Genomic DNA, 20,359 nt, shown 5'->3' with positions numbered 1-20,359 from the left:
TTCTACCGGCGACATAACCTTCCCAGAATCCCTCGCTTCGCCGTGTGCTCATCTGCGGTTGTTTCAAACATGGAGGAGAGGGAAAGAAAAAGTGTCAAATCAAACCGTAAAGAAACGGCAGCTCCATCCTGTTCCAGCACGCCATCAGTACCGGAGCGTGGACCGGAGGCAGGCGGTGCAACCGGGGACGATGACGCAGACAAGACAGATGTCTGCTCGGATAAGTTTGACCCTCTTTTGGCCTTGTACTCGCCCACCGTACAGGTTCCGTTTCCAAATGTCAAGTGCTTTAACAATGTTTCGGCCTACGAGAGCTTTCTGAGGGGTGGCCGGGGCAGAGCCAAGCCGGAGAATGTGGAGAAAAAGCGGCTCAAGGCGATGAAGGGGATGGCGGACCCGGAGCGCATCGAGAGGCTGAAGAAGATGATGGTAAACAACCCGACGCCTCAGTCAGAGGAGGGCGAGAGCAGCGGCACCGCGCGGAGGAGGCAGAGGCCCAAGAAAAATGTCCTGACGAGGATGCCCTGTAGGTTCAGTAACTACTATCACTACCACCACCGCTCCTGCTGCTACATGAATACCTAAATACTTAGTGCTGTTGTTCGGTAGAGGGACCATTCACTGTCATTAAGTGGGTTGACTTCTCATTTTTCAATATTTAGGAACAGTTGGTATTTTTACTAACTTGCAGCTAATATACAGAAGTAACACAGTGTCAAAGAAAACATCTTAAAATACGTGACAACTCCTTAATGGGGATTTTAAAGGTGCAGTATGTAAGAATTGGCCACCTATCATATCCATACTCAAAGCAAATGGGGGGGGGGGGGGGGGGGGGGGCAGTTTATCACTAGGGTGACCGCTAACTGCTGCTGCCAGTAAGCTAACCGCTAACTGGCAGCAGTAGTTAGCGGTTAGCTCAAATGGCTGCGCAGCTAATAATAATAATAATAATACATTTTATTTAAGAAGCGCCTTTCAGGACACTCAAGGACACTTTACAGAGGGACATCAGAATAAAACAATGAATAAAAAAAAATCAATTTAAAACATTCAATAAAACAACATTCAAACATCCAAATACAAAGAAAGAAAAACATACAATAAACAACATTTCAAAACATCAGTGAACATACAGTGTGCAACAATTAAATAGAACAACAATAGAGGTAGGGCGGTGTAACAGTTAGGGGTGGAGTGAATAGGCAATTTTAAACAGGTGGGTTTTGAGTCTGGTTTTGAAAACAGGGAGGGAGTTGGTATTACAGATGTCTGGTGGAAAGGAGTTCCAGAGCTAGGGAGCAGAGTGACTGAAAGCTCGGCTCCCCATGGTGCGGAGGTGTACAGGGGGGATAGTGAGGCGGAGGGAAGAGGAGGGTCTGAGGGAGCGTGCTGGATTGGAGATGCGAAGGAGATCAGGCAAGTAAGGAGGGGCAAGGTTGTGAATAGCTTTGAAAGTGTACAGAAGGATTTTGAATTGAATTCTTTGTTTGATCGGGAGCCAGTGAAGCTGCTGTAGGATAGGGGTAATGTGGCGGGAAGAAGGGGTTTTGGTGATGAGCTAGTGGTCCAGATCAGGAGAGCAGGGGTGGTGTTTACACTGCTGGCACAGGAGCTTTGGATCCAGCTAGTCAGCATGCTTCAGCAGGAAGCTTTGCAACACAATAGAAAACACATAATGTCTGAACCGTTTTCATCTAAAACTCTTACATATTGAACCTTTAATGTCCTCTTCTTCACTATAAAGTCACTGTATTGAAGGGGAGCATGTCCTCCTCTTCAAATCAAACATTTTCTAATCTTCTTGTGTAGTTGTCAACTGACTGATTCTTCTTCTTCTACCATGCCTGCAGTTATTATCATGAAGCTGAGAAGGCCTGTCAGAATACAGTCACTCTAACCAGGGCTGATGTTTACCATTAGACTAAACAAGTCATTAATCTGTAATTGTATATAAATGAAACTACTTTCAATTACAATTATGCATCATATACTATATGATCGTACATTTGTAGCACGGTTGTCCTGTGAGAACCACAGGTGTGTTGTAAGAAAAACAGCCCTGCATTTATTTATCTGAAGAAGGAGGACATTTTCTCAACCCTCAAAGAACACTTCAGTCTTCAGTTTATCAGAAACATTCAAATCAACACATCTGTAGATACATACATATCTGTCCTCTTTGCTCAAAATACCATACCACCCTAAAACACAGCTAATTCCCCTCACCAGGAACCTCACAGATAAATGATAGGTTAGATAAAGGATGATGAATACTAGGACAACTAAATTATGCCTCATTTGTTCATTAATGAACCTTTTTCTCCTCATTTGGTGTTTTGAAGATGTTGGTTGAAAGCTTTGGCAAATATGTTGGTCCAAACCTTTTCTATTGGCAATGAGTGGGTTGATTCGTGCTGATTTTCATACTCATCAACCTACTCACTGACCCCTTGTGCCGCCCTCATTTCTCTCCACACACTTTTGTGCATCATCACATCGAAATGTTCACGTTCTGACTTCGCACATCTCAAATCTAGCAGTGTCTTTTGCATGTTTAGCCTTTTCTTGGCAGAAGTCATTTTGTGCCTCAGGTGAATTCCTTGTGTAATTTGTGTATTTTGTTTGTTCTTCAGTATGTAAAGGCAGTCCATTGGGGGAGCTGTACCGATGCGTCGAGGAGAGGATAAGGGTCAAAGTTCACATCAGGACCTTCAAGGGGCTGAGGGGAGTTTGCTCTGGCTTTGTCGTGGCCTTCGATAAGTTCTGGAACATGGTGAGCTCTCACACTCACGTTCTCTCACATGACAGCTGCCATATGCTGAATTGGTTTCCATGAATTTGATGTCTTCGTATTATCTGTTCACTGTTTGTTTTTGTTCTTTGTCAGGCGATGGTAGATGTAGACGAGACATACAGAGAGCCTCTGCTGGGAGAGGCATTCTACCATGAGAAAGCCCTCACCATTTCACGGGTAGGGACCAGTTTCCATTGTTTATCTGACTGAAATGTACAAGGGGTGAGTGATATGCTCATTGCCTCATGTAGGAGTTATACAGCTCTCGTAATGTGCAATTCAGCTCTTTGACTGTGACTGAATACTGCAAGTGATCACTGTCTGTGATGATGCTCTAGCCCACAACTCCCCAGGGGGTAATGGCTGCATCTAGGAAAGCAGTTTTGAACTTGCTCAACAGCGCTTATTCTAAATCAGACCACAAGCCCATACCAATTAGACTGTGATGATGAAGTTATTCCTGCTGTGGACCAAGAAGAAGGGGTCTGTATGACCCATGAACCAAGTGTGTAAATGCAGGAGGGTAATATGTTGAAAAAAACAAATGCTAGGTTTTCTGAAATTGACTCGCTGTACCTCATGCCATGAACTTTACTTATCACCGCTCATGCCTCCTACTTGAATAAAGTTACAATCTGTAAGATTCCAGTCCTGTTTGATTTGGTGGTACAGTAAAGTTTGACACCTTGCTGAGGAGTTTGATGTAAGCAGCTTGTTTCATTAGGCCCCGAAATATTTGAAATTGATCTGCTGTCAAAAAAGACCAGAAACTCCTGGCCTGTTTAGCGGTCGCTCTGTCAGCTCTTACCACACAAGCTCATTTGGTTTCCTGTAAAAGGTTCCCTGTGACAGTTTATCCCAAAATCAAAAATACATATTCCTCCTCTTACCTGGGGTGCTATTTATGCCCCCAAATTGCTTTGATGTGAGTTTTGGAGATGAGTAAGGAGCTCTAAAGATATCTGCCTTCTACTGCATAAAAAAAATACATTTAAAAAACTAGGAGCTATCTAGGAGCTATTTTGTTTAAACTCATTGACAAAAGCCAACCCTATCACAGCACATAAGGATGCACACGTCTACTCATGGACGAGAAGCTAGCTAACTATGCTAACTAACATTACAGCTCAGCCGAGGAAGACGTTACTAATGTTTACATACTGTGCTGTGATGAACTCAGGCCTCGTTTCCATAAGTGGATGCACGTCCCATTCAGTGCGCTGATACGGTTGGTAAAAAGAAAATAGTTCCTACATGACAGTGCTCACAACTCTTTTGAATAAGCCACAAGCCATCTAGTTCCACTGTATTTGAGAGAAGTCAGACATCCTTATGGCAGACAGACAGAAACTCTACAACTTGTACCAAAAACAGTCTAGATGGATAAATAGCTCCGCGGGTGACAGGAAACATGCATATTTGATTTTGGGATAAGTTGTCCCTTTACAACAGCTCAGTAAACTGCAAGTCTGTTATCACTTGCAAGGGAATGGCGGACGCTGCCTACAGAAACTAAACATGTTGAACAGTTCTTGCTGAAAGATGCTGACCATGAATGGCATCAATATGGGATTTGTTTTGATTTGATGAAAAGTAGAACTTCAGGCTCTGAATTGAATCCACAAATATTAATGTGACTCTGATCTCTGTACAGCTCTTTGAGAAGCTAAAGCTCCAAGAGAGCTCAGCAGGTGACGAGCCGGAAAAGAAGCACGACGCCCGGGAAAAGGCCACCGAGCAGCAGCCCGCTGACCACACGAGCGAGAGAGGGCACAGCAGGACGGCGTCCAAGCTGTCAGACTCTGTTAAAACTAAACACAAAGTCTCGGTGAAGGCTCAGGGTCCAGAGGTCTGTCGGAAGAAAGAGTCCCAGATGTATGGCAAGATCCACACGCGGCACATCAACCAGCTTTTCATCCGGGGTGAGAACGTCCTCCTGGTTAACCCACAGCCACTCTGACTTTAGTTTTCTGCTTGATATTCATCCTGGATAAAAGAAAGGTGATAGGTGTGACATGCTAAAGATGAACTGCTAGATAGATATGATTTTAGATTCAGAAGAATCAAAGAAAGACTGTTGTTATATCACATTGATATGGAGGTTTCCTCTGCACTCCAGAGACATTTTCTTTATTTTGAGGAATAAAAGCCTCTCAATTCTAACTACACTAATTCTTTGTCTTGTTTTCTTTTGTCCGACAGCCACTAAAGGATATTTATTTCGACACCGCTTTAATAGCAGCGTTTGTGCTATGTTTATTACCCAGCAGGTGGCAGCATAAACACATTAGTGCCATCTCAGAGGCCATTGTCATCTCAAAGAGCTTGTCCCTTTATGTTGCTTTTCCCCGTTAGTTTGAACAGGAATGACAGCGCAGTCTCAGCGGACTTCATAAATGCATTATGAATAATTGAGTTTGTGAAGCTAGAGATTGCAGATGGCACTCAAAAGCTGTCATTTGTCTTGACGTCTCAGATTGCTTTTACTCTTTAATGGGCACATTACCCATAAAAGCACAATTTACTGCATCTCATGGAAGTTGTAAAGATGTTGCTTTTTTTCCCCCTGTTTTAAATGGCAGAGGTTACTTTTGGATGATGAGCGGCACAGAGTGATTATATGTTGCTGCAATGTTTCTGGGTCTGAGTCAGAGTTGTAGCTTATTTGAGTTTAATTTTTAAATTTTTTTCTTAATTTGACTGCAGAGTTTAATTGACCCTATTTCTATATATCTCTAAATAGGACAAATTCTAGCGGTAGCTGAGCTGTTGTGCATCTATACACTGTTCATATAATGTAACAGAATATTATTAGTATAGCCCATTTAACAATCATCCTCTCTAGAGAGTGAAAACCGGGTCAATTGTTTAATGCAAGCTGTGTTTTAGTGGTGTTTGTCACACTAGTGTGCTCCTACAAACCTTCACACGATATGAGAAGGGCACGGCGCCACAATTAGACAACACAACCTTTCTCTTTAGTGTATTGTAGCGGAGTAATCAGGCCAATCCATCTCACTGGGACAAACTGTAATTTTAATCAGTTGATGGAATATTAAAGCATTAAGGACACGGAGTATCAACAGTTTTTTAAATACAACACCAGTAGCTGTTTTGGTAATGATAGTTGCTGTTACATGAACGCTTGAATCACTGAGGCGTTCGATCAACCCCAGCAGCTGTCACAGTAAGAATCAGGTATCGCTTTATTTAAGTAGCGCTACACCAGCTGACTTGTTCTGCCTTTTCTCTGCACAGATCTTCAGGTTCGCACACATTTACAGCTGATGAGTATGTGTTAAGAGTTTACATTCCCTGTATTCAATCTCTTGACTCTTCCGCCTTGTGAATATATTTATTAAAGGGCCTCTCCCTCTATTACCTCAAACAATAAAATTAACAAGCCCGTGTCAACTAAATGTAATTTGAAAAGTCGAGGGCAGTGGCTTCACTTTTGCTGCTTGAAGCTCTTTTGAATGAGGCTAATGACACAGCACACCACATAACACACACCATTAACACATTTCAATCAACTGTTTAATGTTGTAGATAAAGAATCTCGATGTGTAAATCAAATCAAAATGGGAATAATGCAAAAAAAAAAAAATCATTTTTCTCAAAGGATCTCTTTTCTCTTTACATTTGCATATGCTAGTGTTTCAGTAACAATCCCATTTTAGAGAAGATCAAAATAATTTGAAGTAGAAAACAAACGCATAAAACAAACACTACTGATATATAATTCAGAAAAAAATAAAATAAAAACAGCAAACAGATTTTGGTCATTTTAATGCTCCAGGCTTTCGATGCAAGGCTACTACGTGTTAGTGCGCTCAGCCTCTTGAGGGTAAGGGAGAGTCAGACAACACAACTTAAAATCCTCTTGGGGCTGCAGAATCCACTGCCTTCTCCTCTGGTCAGTGAATTATTTATCCAATCTGTGACAAACCAAAAATGCCAGGCAGCTGAGATTTACTTATCAATCACTTAATTACAACCGTCGGCAGGCACTTGAACCACTGAAGAGCAATATTTTGTACATCTAACAGGTCAGCTGAACGCGGCTTATGCGAAATCCCACACCACATCTTCATCCAGCCACCATAATGTACAGTTTGTGTGTACAGACTTGCTTCTCAAGTGCTTCCTCTCACACAATCTTCCTGATGAGTTGAGAAACAGTCAGACTTGGACTGATGAGGGTTAGGACAGTAAGACTGTTTGAGATGGCTCTTTATAACGTGTGACATTAAAGGTCCCATATTGTACAAAGTGAGATTTCCTGCATGATTTTTGTTTTCTAATTTAAAATGTTTAGTTGATGTATAAATACTCTGAAAATATAAAAACGCTCAATTGACAAATGTACACTGCCAATTTTCAGAAACTGTGCTTCAAAAGAGCTGTCAGGACTTCTGTGAGGTTGTGATGTCACAACTATACAGTCACAACCGTTGGCCACGCCCACAGCAAGGCCTTAATGTCAGGGTTTGATGCAGGAACCTGATTGGCGGATCCTGCTCAGGCTTGTGAGAGCTGACCAATTAGAGCAGACTGGGCTTTTTAGGAGGGGGGCCTTAAGGAGACACTAAAACTGAGCATTCAGAGGATGAATAAAGGTGCTGCAGCAAAGGACCATAGCAGGAAAAAAATGTTTTTGAACAGTAAAAGAACATAAAAGTACGACCCTGAAAATGTGTAAGTATGGGACCTTTAAAAAAGATGGAGGACGAGAAGGCAGCATTTACCGAGACAACTGGTGCACATTTAACAGACAGACGCATGGTGGAATCTTAACAGTCTTGAGGTGTTGATTAAGCTGAGCTTAAATATATTTAAAGAACTTAGGTGTTTTGTTTAAGCTCTGAAGTTAACACCAATCTGGACAGTGTGGAAATAACTGAACTGTGCATGGGACAATACAAAACTGAGTGAGTGAAATAATTACACAATTGCATCTGATATATCTGTACAGACAGTACGCTTGGCTTGAGGCATCAGTACAAACACACGTTTGTACACAGTACAGACAGTGGTCCGTCCTCAACACTGCACAGTCACATTGTCTCGTTCAAAGAGGTTAACTGAAGAGAAAAGGCAAAAGGTCATTCAGGCACTCTGTGTGCGGTAATTAAGAACCCACAACCCCAACCTGGGTGAGGCTTATTCTACCTACTGATTATCTCATTTGGATGCAAACTGATTATAATCTTCATAAGTAAAATATATAGATATATATATACCAATAAGAAAGGCCACAAATGATGGTCTATTGAAGGAGAAACTCCTCAAATTAATCAATCGTCTTCACTCCAAACACTCGTTCTTCACTCCAACTGCAGCACTGTCAAGCCACATGTGGAGTGTGTGGACATTTATGTACACAGAGAAGGTGTCAATGTGCTTTGTGATAGGTCTTAATTCATATCAGATTTGGTCTGCATGATACAACTCTTCACACCGTCACTTCCTCTCATTTAGCAACTTCATAACTTATCTGTAAGGGCTCCAGATTTCTATTTACAGGTCAAAGGAAGAGCAAGGACACAGGAAAAGAGGTAACTTGACATTCTTAAATGTACATTAGAAAGTTAAAATGGCTGATCATGTTATTCAAACTTCATCAGTAAAGTTACTGAGAATGCATGTCAAAACAAAATTATGCAGCTACTTATATATTTTTTGCTATTCTGGTGATTTCACTTGATTGAGGTTATAAAGCAAAGTCCCCCTGACGTTCTCTTGGTGGCACACTCTTCCCTCCTCTCACTGGCTTAAGAACCGAAAAAAGGCACACTGTCATCAGTGTGTGTCTGACCATGGCCCCGGACAAGACAGACCACTGGTTCAAACACAACACACACACATTCATTTAGATCCAGATTATTACACAGCATTACCTTTTAAAAAAATGAAGGAGATTGTGGGAAGTTGGTTTTGTGACAGTTGACATTATTCAAGTACTCTTTGTTTGCAGCTCATAACAATCCTTCACCAATGGACGGAGAGAGAGACAGAGAGAAAGAGAGACAGAGAGAGAGACCAACACCACTCCACCATATTATATTTGCTCTCTGGCTCCATCACTTTCCAAAGTTAGCGAAGTCAGCGAAGGCATCTTGTTTGGGCTGCTGGGTCGCTGCAGGGTTCATTCCCATTCCCATTCCCATAGCACCGGGCATCCCCATGTTCATGCCCATCCCCATCATGCCCTGGTTGGGGGCCATTCCCATTCCCATCCCCATGCCCATTCCCATGCCAGCACCAGGGTGCATCATGGGATTTCCAGCCGGTCTTCCTGCTGCAGGTCCAAGGCTCATGGCTGAAAATCCCTGGGAGAGCATGTTGGCGGGTACCTGGTTGCCTGTAAAGGACAAACAAACTCAATGAACAAAAAGTGCCAAATTTTAAATCACATTTGATCGGCGGGGTGCTTTGAAGGAGAACCTGGCTGCAGTGTCACGGCTCATGCCAGCTCTACAATTCCTCTCACCTTGTTGGAGGGTGTTGAGGGTGGGCAGGCTAGGCTTGGGTGGCTGCATGCCTGGGCCCAGGAAATCCAGGTTGATGTTAACTGAGGTGTCCGACCAGGTGGAGGGGAGGGACGCTTTGGCTCCGACACCCTGAGGGGCCATTCCCTGCTGCACAGGCTGGAGGGGCATGACAGACTGCGGTTGTAAAGAACCCCCCATGTTCTGGAGGGGCTGGCAAATGCAGATACACTGTTAGAGAAAGAGCTAATCCACGATAAAATAACAAATATACAGTGAACCTGAAATACACGATGAAAACATAATATAGTCCCTTCTCTTAATTCAAGGGCTTAAACCTTAAGCCTGACCCACTTAACCTCAGTACAATCTTAGGAAAATCTACTGTCTCTTTCTGAACTCATTTAAACAACTACAGTAAAAAGCAGTGGTGGGTGTCTTCTCAGTGAAACAAAGACTGAGTTTTTTTTTTTTAAGTAGGTCAACAACCTTTTAACATGAGATAAAGTCGACATCCAGAAGCTTTTGTAATGTTTTTGTAACTCAAAACCTATTCTTCTCATTCTGTATGTCAGTAACAGGAGGAGTGGGTGGTTAGTAGGTGGTCTCTGGGGGAGATGAGCATCTGGTGAGGCTTCATGTTAACCCTCTACCATCAGGCTTGTCCTCCATCTTTCAATCACTCGAGTTACGTCTTCATCACACTGGCAAACTGATGGATTAGGTCAAAGAGCGAGTTTGAACAGAGCAAATGAGTACATCTGTGAAATCTTTCACAATTTGTATTTGAATACTACTTTAAGTTTACAGTATCTTAATGGTTCAAATGTATTTATTTTCCACTCCATGCTTGGAATGGTAAAAGGGTCTCTGTGTGTACATGCCAGAAGGTTACTCATAGCACTTATATTTCTGAACCGATATCTGAAATTGATGACAAGATTTGTACAAATAACTTGAGTAATTTTCTTGGCCTAATACTGATGTTTGGCTGTAATTATATTCCAAGCAAAATGCAGAGCTTAAATACTGATAGTCATGTATTTAAAGCTTGTAACCACAACACCCTTGTATTTGATAAATCATTTTAACTGGTATATTCTCCAATGTTAAAGGCACTCTACATATCTAATATTGCAATACTGTTGTTCATTCTTACAATTTGTTTTTTTGCTTTATAGTGAAGATAAAAAAAAACAACCTAATACTTCTCATACTACTAATAATCATAAAAATGACAATCAAATAAATTAGTGAAAATAAGTTAGTGAAAATAAGTTAGTATGGTGATGCACATACATACATTTACAAATATATTTATATACACACACACACAGATATACATATATCCCCAGATCCCATTTAATCAAGGTGCCCGGACCAAGTCTGATCCATTTTTCAAGTTTTGTTTTTAAATTTACACAAAAACATGCAGATAACTTTTTTTTCAATATACATTACTTTAAAGGAGTTGTACAGATGTCAAAAACCAGACAGGCAAAAACAACACTCCCAAACTAAACGAGAGATGCTACAAAACACCACTCAGACCACAATACTCCTCCTGAATATCCCTTCGCCTCCCTTGCCTGATAAATGAGGTGTGCAATTCTGCCAAACCCCAGTGGACGCTATGCACCGAGGTGTACATTTCACCCATTGGACCCATATTTAGATAAAAATCCATAGAACATCCAAACTATGTAGATGTTTACTCTTATTATTTTCAATGATTCATTGAGAACAAAGCCACTGCACTGGAAGCATTTCATGCATATTTTTGTCACATTGAAATTTTTATCATAATCTCAGTACTGTGTCATTTTCCAAGTGGCTGACTGAGATTGCCAACAGGCTTCCACAGAACACCTCCAACATCTTTGCTGTGTATTACTCACCACATGATGCACAAGTGGCACATTCAACGTTGCTTTGTTTAAATGCACAAGTTTAAGCTGGATATCTTAAAAACTGCTGTCAACTGGTAAACCATTATGACTTCAATAGAATTAACTGTTTTGCCATGCCAAGACATATCTGTGTTTAAAAAAAAAAAAAAAACCTCTAAAAACGTATCAGTCTATCTCTGTATCCATGAAATGTAAAATCATAAAGTGTGTCGTTATTTCCCTGAGGATTCTTTCTCTCCACCTGTATCATTTAAGCCCCCCCTTCTCGAGTCTTGTAATGATATGTATATCAATAAATTATTAAAAAACAGATGCGTGTGTATGTGAGTGCAATCATGCATACCTGTGACCTAGACTGGGGCAGGACTGTGGAGCTCATGCTCTGTGTGCTGCTCATGCTAAAGTTGAGGCTCTGGGAGGAGGTGAGAGACTGCGTTGGCCCCATCAAGTCGAACAGGTCTGCTGAGGCGGGACCAGAGCCTGGAGAGGAGACTGGGCCAGTGGCAGGACCTGCTGTCATGGCTGCAAAAAGGTCAATTCCACTGTTGTCAACAGTCTGAGCAGATGTTGGCATCTGACCTCCAGGGAAGGCGTTCCACTCTCCAAATTCTCCGTTGCTGCTAGAGGCTGGTGCTGCTGCATTAAGACAATAGCATGGATGTTTATGTTTGCCATCCACACGGTGATGTTTGTATTGTGAGCTGTGTAAATAATTGCAAGATGTTGCAGACAAAAGTCACGCAAGCAAATTCAAACCTGTCATAACAATTAAGACTAAGCAGCTGAGTGTTCAGTGAGGCCAGTCTAGCTTTAACCAGGGCATGCACAGTGACCACTGGTGCCACATTTTAAATTTTCATTGAAGCAACCCTGCTTGTTTTCTCTATCCGCCCTCTCAATCTCTCAGCCGCCTCCACCCCCTTCAACTTCTTACTCTGTCCCAGTCTCCTTGTCATCCATAACAGGAGTTGATGTGTGTCTGTTCTTGTTATGCAGAGCAGGTAGCAGGCTCCATATGGCAAGGGCTTCCTCCCAGAATCCCTCTGAATATTCTAGCAGTATGGCTGCAACAGCATAGCACACACATGCACACACGAACAAAAAAAAGGAAATAGTCTTGAAACCAACCAGTTCCCGAGGAGAGGCCGGTGGACGCAGCAGGCGAGGAGAAGTCAGCGAACCCGCCGATCAAGTCTGCAATGAGTAAATCAACATAAACACCTCAATTTTAAACAAGTGTGCTCCAGGTGTCACTCTACCATAGTTAGCATTCCTTCAGTGTCACAAGTGTAGGAGGGAGGGGAGGGGTGGTGTCAGTAGATAGGTGGAGAAGACCAAACATCTGTTCAGCGCTCCCGCCCTCTCCATCCACCAGGGACTGCTCCAAAAACATCTGGTGCACTTAGTTCCTATACATCAACTCCCTCCCACTGCTGTCCCCAAAACGTGAAGCTAGCATCAGCAGCTGGGCACTGTCACTGCTTAGTCTAGTCCTGCAGTCACTCTGGAGTTTCTTGTTTTGTACAATGTTGTACCGCTGATCAAAAAGGTTATTCATGAGTTTACTGGAGTCTAGCTTCCAAGCTAGAAATATAAGGAGATTAATAATGTTTTGCTATTTGAAAGTCAAATTGTCCCTTTCAGGCAGAGACTAGTCATTTCCCTTTGGTGCACATGTTTTAGATCAGTTTCTATGCTGAACCACAAAAATGCAACTGATACCAATATTCTCAGTTAGCTCCCATTTCCTATTTCACAAAGTGACAAAGTATTACTTGATTACTACATTATACCTGTCATAGCTGGCTGACTCGGCGTTGTGTCTACCATTAGGAGGTCAGCTAGGCCTGTGCTGGAGGGCTGAGGGGCTGCTGGCTGGGGCTGGAATGAGGAGGAACAAAAAGATCAGGGCACTGCGCATACATTACTACACAAATACCAATGAAGTCTTATCTCATATGCTCACATGTGCTCTTGCTACCTGTTTGGTGGCGGTGTCTGGGCTGTTGTCTCCTGTGTAGTTGGCTGCGGCCCCTAAGTCTACTTTCCTGGACGGGACTCCTCTCTTCCGTGTTGCTGTGGTCTCTGTTGCCTGGACTATGTGAACACTCTTGGTGGTAACAGTCTCCTCTTCATCTTTGAATTCTTTTCCTGACTGGCCATTGTGAGACGAGCGACCCCGTTCCTCCTCGTTGTCACTATGGAGACAACAACGGTTCCGGTAAGACGACAAGTTATGTGAGGACACATTACATTTCCTTTGTGCAAAAGATATCCATCAAAAAACCAAAGGAGCAAATATCTGAACCATGTCAGACTGCTTAATTTACAGGTATAATCAAAATATGATTGAAAAGTTTAGCCTTATAGATTAAGAAAATCATTTTGTCCAGTTGTCTCTGAAAATAAAGGCCCAGTTACTGCTGTGTTTTCAAGCTGTGCTGATATAAGAACCTTTAACAGCATCAGACAAATAACTTTGGCCTAGTTACTCTTCGTTCTTTAATGATTAACAGTGTGAGAGTGATGCCAATTTTCATTTTTGGTTGCAAGGGCTTCTGTTTTGTTTATAGTCAGAAGATAGTTAGTCCTTCTCCACCTGAATCGATCTGGCGAGTCATCTCTCTCCTTCTTCCTAAATTTGCTTATGGTATCGTCAATGGTGCTCCCAATTTTGTCGCTGATCTCCCCCAGCTTCTCACTGAAGGGGAATTGTCCTTTATTCCTGTCCCAGTCATCGTCCCACTTTCCCCGGCTATCGCTGGAGTCGTACCTGTCCCCCGCTGGAGGTAAAGGAGACAGGAGCAAAAAGAAGAGGACGCAAATTGAATTAAAATCTAAACATTCTGTTAATTATCAGTTGGTTTATATTACTCATTGTACAGCGAACTTACTGTAACCTCTGTATCCCATACTGTCTGAGGATACCCCAATATATTTGTCTTTGTTCTTCTTTGCTTTTTTCCGTTCTTCTCTAAGCCTGTCATCATCCTGGACAAAATCCACCATCTCCTTCACCTTCTGACGCACGTTCACACCTTGGTCCTTCCCATTCTCATCTAGCGACAGAAACACAGACGTTAATGTAATTATTCAAACGAATCAGCAATGTTTTGTGTTAACTTTAAAATGTATTGAAACCACACACATAGGCAATAACATGAAAACTGCCCTACGAGGAAGTTGAATGTTCTTGTTTGTAAACTGCACCTTGATTACACACATGGCTGGGAGGAGTGAAAGCAGCTTTAGGGCTGTGAGCGTGTGTGTGTGAGTGAAGGGTTTGGTGACTAAGCAGTGCTTAGGGCCCCCGTCCTTTCATCAGAGCTCACACTGAAGCTTTTGTTAATAAACACGAAACACTACATTGCTCGAGTGAAAAGAGGGCTTCACTAAATCAAAGCTAAAACTGAAAAAGTGCTTTTTGTTTAGCATGTTTGTTTGGTTACAACATGCAAAGAAAAAGATGGTATACTGGAGAAAAAAATAAAGAATGATACCTTACCTATAAAGTGGTAGCTTTCTAATGATCTCAGGTCATACAGATGTTCTCTGGCACTGGTAACAACCCTCTCTGATCCGTTCCTGATTAGATGGGCCAGCAGTAGCAACGACTGAGAAACAGACACATAACAGTAGTTAGAACAAAAAGTGCTGGAGGTTTGATTCTTAATTTCAGTCTTGGAGTCAATCTGACCTGTTTTTCTCTCCCATGGCCTTGAACTGGATCTGTTACGGGTATGATTTTATTCACCAGAACTTTTCCCCCCTTAATTCAGACATGAGGTGTCTCGCTGTTTCTGTTCAAGGCCAACTGTATTTGTTTTGTGAATTATATATATATAAAAAAAATGTAATTTCAATTAAAACATCCCTCTTCACCTAAGGTTTTCTTATTAGAGTTTGTTGTTGATACCCAATTTCTGCCTGTAAGTAATGAGCTCAAACTCTAAAGTTAAATATAAACAGATGGCTCATTTAAAAGTGTACCAGCTTGAGTCAGGTCACATCGAAGCCCTGTTGGTTTGAGTTGGGTCTGGTCCAAAAATTTTAGCTCAAATCACGACTGTACTTAGTGCTTAGGCATCCAAGCATTGTGTCATAATTAAGCATGTGTGTTTGTGGGATGTCGCAACAGCACTGTGGCAGACCTTGTAAACTCTCCTCCAGTTCTTCTTGTTATCTCTCAGCATGCGGGCCCACAGCATGTTCATCACTTCTGGAAACTGCTCGTACATGAAGGTGGCTCTGATTACAACAGAAGAGGGGGACATCTTTTCAGTGACAAGATTTTTACTTGCAATGCACAATAACCAACAGTTGGACTTGTTAGCTCTTTTAAAACCTTTGACCAGACGACTCTCTTATACAAACAAAACCCCCAGGAATGAAACGTGATGGATTTCAGGAATTACAGGTTCCTTTAGTACATTTGTGTTTGTATATCCACTGAATCTAAAGAACGGCAAGGATTACGCAAATCAGACCAATAAAAGATCAAAAAGTGATATCAGTTAATAATTTACTTTACCTTGGACAAAGTAAATACAACAGGTCTGTAAATTTAGTAGGTCAGGTCAGGTCATTGTCTTATTTTAAGTAATTTACTGCTGTGTGACTGTAATGTCCAAATCAATGAGTAGTCAGTGATGCAGCAGTTTGCTGGACATACTGTACACATGTTGTAGCAGTTGTGAGACTTGTGTTTAGTACTGCTTTACAGTAGTGCCGTGATTTCCGGCTGGCATATAACTTCTACTCTGGACTTTTGTGGGCGGCGGCCAGGAACCTAAACTTAAAATAAGTTCCTATAGTTGAAATGGAGGCAATTTTCAGCAGGGCACGTTGTTCAACACTGTGTGTTGTTCTTACCTTGAGATTTCACTCATCAGCTGTCCTGATGGTCCCCAGGAGTCGTCATTGGTGGCCTCTCTTACTTTAGACTCCACCTCTGAATAGTTCATCACAACGTTGGTTCTATACAGTGGGGGAAAGAAAAAATACAAACATAATTTCATTAATCATGCTCATGTGAGGTGTTCTACAAGGCATTTAGCATTTCAGTTCAAAATATGTGGCCTCCAATGAGACCAACAACATGGAGAATAATAGATGAAAGGTACTCTCATTACAGCCACTCCCAGACACTTGTCCTTTTAGAGTCTAAATGGACCGTGGGACAATGGGGAGTGCTCTTTGTGTGTGCATGTGTATCTGTGCTCTTGATCTAACCCCCAAACCACCAAAAACAAGTTACTAAACAAGCAAATACAAATCTGTGTTCACCATAAACACATTAAAAAGACGTAAAATGGCACTAAGTAATACAGGGCTGTGCTCAGTATGGGTGAGCTCTTACTTGCTTGTTGACTTTCTAAGAAACTGACTAGAAAAGAAAGAAGAAACTCAAAAGTGAAGGCCACAAGAAATGCTTCTCTTGTTAATAGAGAGGTTATTTTCTAAATAACTGGGCTTCTATATTTATTTATTTTTAAATCATGCATATACCATGTTAGGCAGGGATCATGATGATTATGCAACAACATACTGCAAACTAAGCACCAACTTTTACTTTTCAGTCTGACCACAGAAAATAACTGCAGCTTCTATTTGTAGGTCTACAATATGTCATCATATACACTGTCACAACCAGAACTTATTATAGGAGAGAATTCCCCCCCCCCCCATTTAATGTCCAGTCTGTTTGGGAGGTATGTCACAAAAGAGGAACACATGATTATATGTTTATACTAGAAACCATAAAGGATGCGGAACATTTCTGGTGTATTACTGTTTACTTAAACCATGTTTTTCAAACTAACTTGGACTATTCCTGAAAAAAGATTTACCGTAACTAATATGTTTTCTGACATCTATTCAGCAATGACTCAATAAGGTGGTTATCTGGCCAATTCCTGCAAAGCGTGCAGACTTCCAGGACATTGTCCTGAGAGCATGTGTAGCGTATAGCCAAGCCTTTTTCTCCAGCAAATGAGCACGGTGCATTTGAATTTGTTGTCTGTAAGCTTGAGTAGGAACGGTTTCTTACAGGACCACAGAAGTGTACTCTATAACCAAACAAGCATCTTATTACTCCAGATAATTAAATGAACCCTGTCACAGCATCAGCCAAAACATGGTGAGCCAAAACATTTGAACCCTGCACCTCCTCATCGCTCCCTCACTGCTGCCACATCAGCAGTAAAATGCACAGGGCCTGAAAGAGCAGCATTGATTTGAGGGGTGGAGATATAGTCTCTGTGGTTCTGGAGAAAGGCTGTATTACTGCAGGGTACAGTTACCACTGTACAACATACTCTTGTTTGTAAGATTTAGTCTATGCCAACAACATTATTTGAAAATGACCATGCCAGGTAGCTTTTCACAGCTGATTAAAATAAGCCTCCAGGTTGAGCCATGGCATACAGTAACTTCATGTGCTGTGAGATCTTGGACAGACATGAAGCCTTATCCTGAATCAGACTGAATTGTGATGGTAATGTTCCTCATATTACTGTCAGTTTAATTCCACAGAAAACTTAATGTGCATTTAGGTAAGTGGCTGTCACATTTTAGTTCAGGTTTGAGGTCAACTTCATGCATACCGAGTCTCTTTAGCTATGTCATCGATATTGCACAGAGCTTAATGTTTGCATGAATTGCAGGCAAAACAAAAGAAGAAATGATGTGGTAAAGCAAACTCTTATCTCTTCACAGCATTGGGCCTTGCCCTAGATATCAGCTTGATAAAACGGAAGTTGTGATGCTTTCACAGTGACACACTACCACACAGATTTCCGTTAAACTTCTGTAGTGCTTTATCTGACAAATAATTTGCTTAGTAGTTTCTCATGAATCCAGTTTAGTACGTGTTGCTTTCATTCACTGCAAAACCCATTTTAAAACAGGACAAAACATCTGCTTTCATGTCTTAACTCAGCAAAAACCTTCATCATATAACAGGAAATGTTGCATTATGCAACACCGATGAATGACTTACAGCTTGGTGGTACTTCATGAAAATCATCTTTGGAATTGCGTAAATACAAAAAACTTTCAGAATGTCACAAACACAAGCTCCTTCATCACTGTTGACATTGAAAAAACATTTCGGAAAATGAAAATTTAAATTTGAAACTTGTCCATCTCCTGTTTTTTTCTCTCCAGGTCTGCCCCTCTTTCTGTCTCCCTCTCATGAAAGTGACCCATGTTCAGGGGGGTCACACTCCAGGACGACAAGTGCGTTCGTCAGGAATGTGTTCTTGGATGGACTTAAGAACACATTATTGTCTGGGTGTGCAGAATTAGCTATTAAGCCCTTGAATGGAGGAACATTGTGCAATTGTGTGCCACAGCCCTACAGTACAAGACAGCATGCTCACGTTTAGTCAGCAGCTAAAAGTAAACCACAGCAGAACAAAAGATGCACAATCCCAGAGGTGTTGCCAAAGTACACTGCTGGCTGGTACATGATTTCAGGTGTTGAATTACTGCTTCCAGATACGCAGGCATTGACTAGAACTACTACCAACAAACAATGCAAAGACTCAGTGGAAAGTGTACACATGCTTTTTGGTCACTTCCTGTACATTTTGCATGACTATCTAGCTCCTAAGTCCGATCAAACAGCGTGTGGAAAAGGTAAACAGTAACTACTGTTTTTTAGTCAAACATATATCATCAAGTTTTTGCACTTAAGCCAGCAGCTGGAAATCTATCAACAAGTTGCAAAACACTGCAGGGTCACTGGTTAATAACTAGCCTGTTGTAGCAATGCTGTTTATCTCGTTCAAAGATGTCGCATATCACAATAAAATGACGATGTCATACCAAATATTATATCACTTACTGATTAACCAAACAGTGATAAGACAGATGTATTGTGGATTTGATTAACGGGTGTGTAGTCGCCGTTTGAAATCGCTGCTAATGATCTTTAGTATCGTTTAAAGTCAGACATTTTGATACCCGAGTCTGAGTTTCTGTTGTCTGAGTAACTAGTTGCACTTGACAAGCAGTGTGGGGTGTAAGACAAAAATAAGAATTTGACTGTAACAGAGACATGTGGTGTGATCATAGGTTTAACAACCGACTTTTACAGTAGAGATACTGTAACGTTAAGTGTAACCTAGCTACAAGTGTCATAACAATCATACCGGAGGGTAACCTTTAGCATTTCTACACTCAATCAAGTTGTAAAATGATGTCCACACGGTGGTGGCCAAGCTAGATGGGACGATAGGTACGCTGATGTATAATAATTTAAGATAAAAACATTCTCCGCCGATTGTTCAGCTCGAGAGCTGTCAAACTAGCTTAGCCGGCTAGCCTGGTCTGCTAGCAAACGTTACCTCGCCAGAAGGCTAGGTAATTAGCTCGCTTGTTAGCTAAGTGTGTTAGCTTGGAGTGTCGGCGAAAAACACACAAACAACACGCTCACTAATCTCACAGCAGTGACTATGTCCCCTCACACTGACCACAAGACCAATCGTAATAGCTGTGAGAGCGAAGGAGCAGTTTCTCACACTTAAAGCAACTAGTATTTGTCAAAGTCAGCTAACTAACTCGCTAGTAGCATTCGGGCTAGCTAACTTGTTAGAGTGACGTGACGTCAAAGTTTTGGGTACGTGTCTCTTTCAAACAGGTAAAGTGAGGGCACAAACAACACCAAACACACGGTGGGTAATATAGTCAGGTGATACTCACGCTTTGTCAACCAACTCCCTAACCTTCCACATGTTTAGCATCTTGGCTCCGTGAAAAGGGGCTTTCTGCCTCGGCAAACCCTTTTACTCCAGACGAACACCGAAACCAAACCTTGAACTCTCTGGAAAGTAAACTCTTCTTCACCTCTTTCAAGACAGGAGGCGCAAACGCACCAGCAGACAGACAGGAAAGGTTACTACGGGAAATGCCGCTGCAACGTCATTTTACGTAGAGCAGCATTGGAGTTGTAGTTTTCTAATTAGTACTCAGGTGCCTCCATACTGTAAGTACATTAACCTGTTGAAACACATAAAGGAAACTGCTCAGCTAACTTGGTAAACAGTTTAAACCTATCATGGGGAGATGAAAACATGAGAGATTAACATATTGGAAGAGAAATAGTGAGATTAAACTTTCTAAATAGCTCCTGGAATCCCATCAAGGACCCCTGGAGT

The 20,359-nt window shown here is 41.7% G+C and overlaps 2 protein-coding genes across 3 annotated transcripts; one reads left to right on the top strand and one right to left on the bottom strand.

Annotated features, from left to right (window-relative positions):
* Positions 1-9: 9 nt before the first annotated feature.
* lsm11 (LSM11, U7 small nuclear RNA associated) lies at positions 10-4,969 on the top strand. Its single transcript, XM_030397240.1, has 4 exons — positions 10-526; positions 2,637-2,776; positions 2,891-2,974; positions 4,452-4,969. The coding sequence occupies exons 1-4, from the start codon at positions 70-72 to the stop codon at positions 4,755-4,757; spliced, it is 987 nt and encodes a 328-aa protein (XP_030253100.1). The 5' UTR covers positions 10-69; the 3' UTR covers positions 4,758-4,969.
* Positions 4,970-6,320: 1,351 nt separating this feature from the next.
* Positions 6,321-20,134, bottom strand: clint1a (clathrin interactor 1a). 2 transcript variants are annotated; one of them, XM_030397230.1, is made up of 12 exons: positions 19,905-20,134; positions 16,071-16,175; positions 15,350-15,446; positions 14,704-14,812; positions 14,093-14,257; positions 13,798-13,981; positions 13,165-13,396; positions 12,992-13,079; positions 12,327-12,392; positions 11,542-11,834; positions 9,291-9,501; positions 6,321-9,161 (listed from the first exon to the last, which is right to left on the bottom strand). In XM_030397230.1, the coding sequence occupies exons 1-12, from the start codon at positions 19,943-19,945 to the stop codon at positions 8,881-8,883; spliced, it is 1,872 nt and encodes a 623-aa protein (XP_030253090.1). In that variant the 5' UTR covers positions 19,946-20,134; the 3' UTR covers positions 6,321-8,880. The 2 variants fall into 2 exon arrangements, with proteins under 2 accessions (XP_030253090.1, XP_030253091.1); XM_030397231.1 differs by having other exon boundaries at positions 13,180-13,396; positions 19,905-20,133.
* Positions 20,135-20,359: the final 225 nt, after the last annotated feature.

This window comes from Sparus aurata, chromosome 18 (assembly GCF_900880675.1).
Source record: "Sparus aurata chromosome 18, fSpaAur1.1, whole genome shotgun sequence".
NCBI lineage: Eukaryota > Metazoa > Chordata > Actinopteri > Spariformes > Sparidae > Sparus > Sparus aurata.
This window is presented reverse-complemented; position numbering and strand designations above follow the sequence as displayed.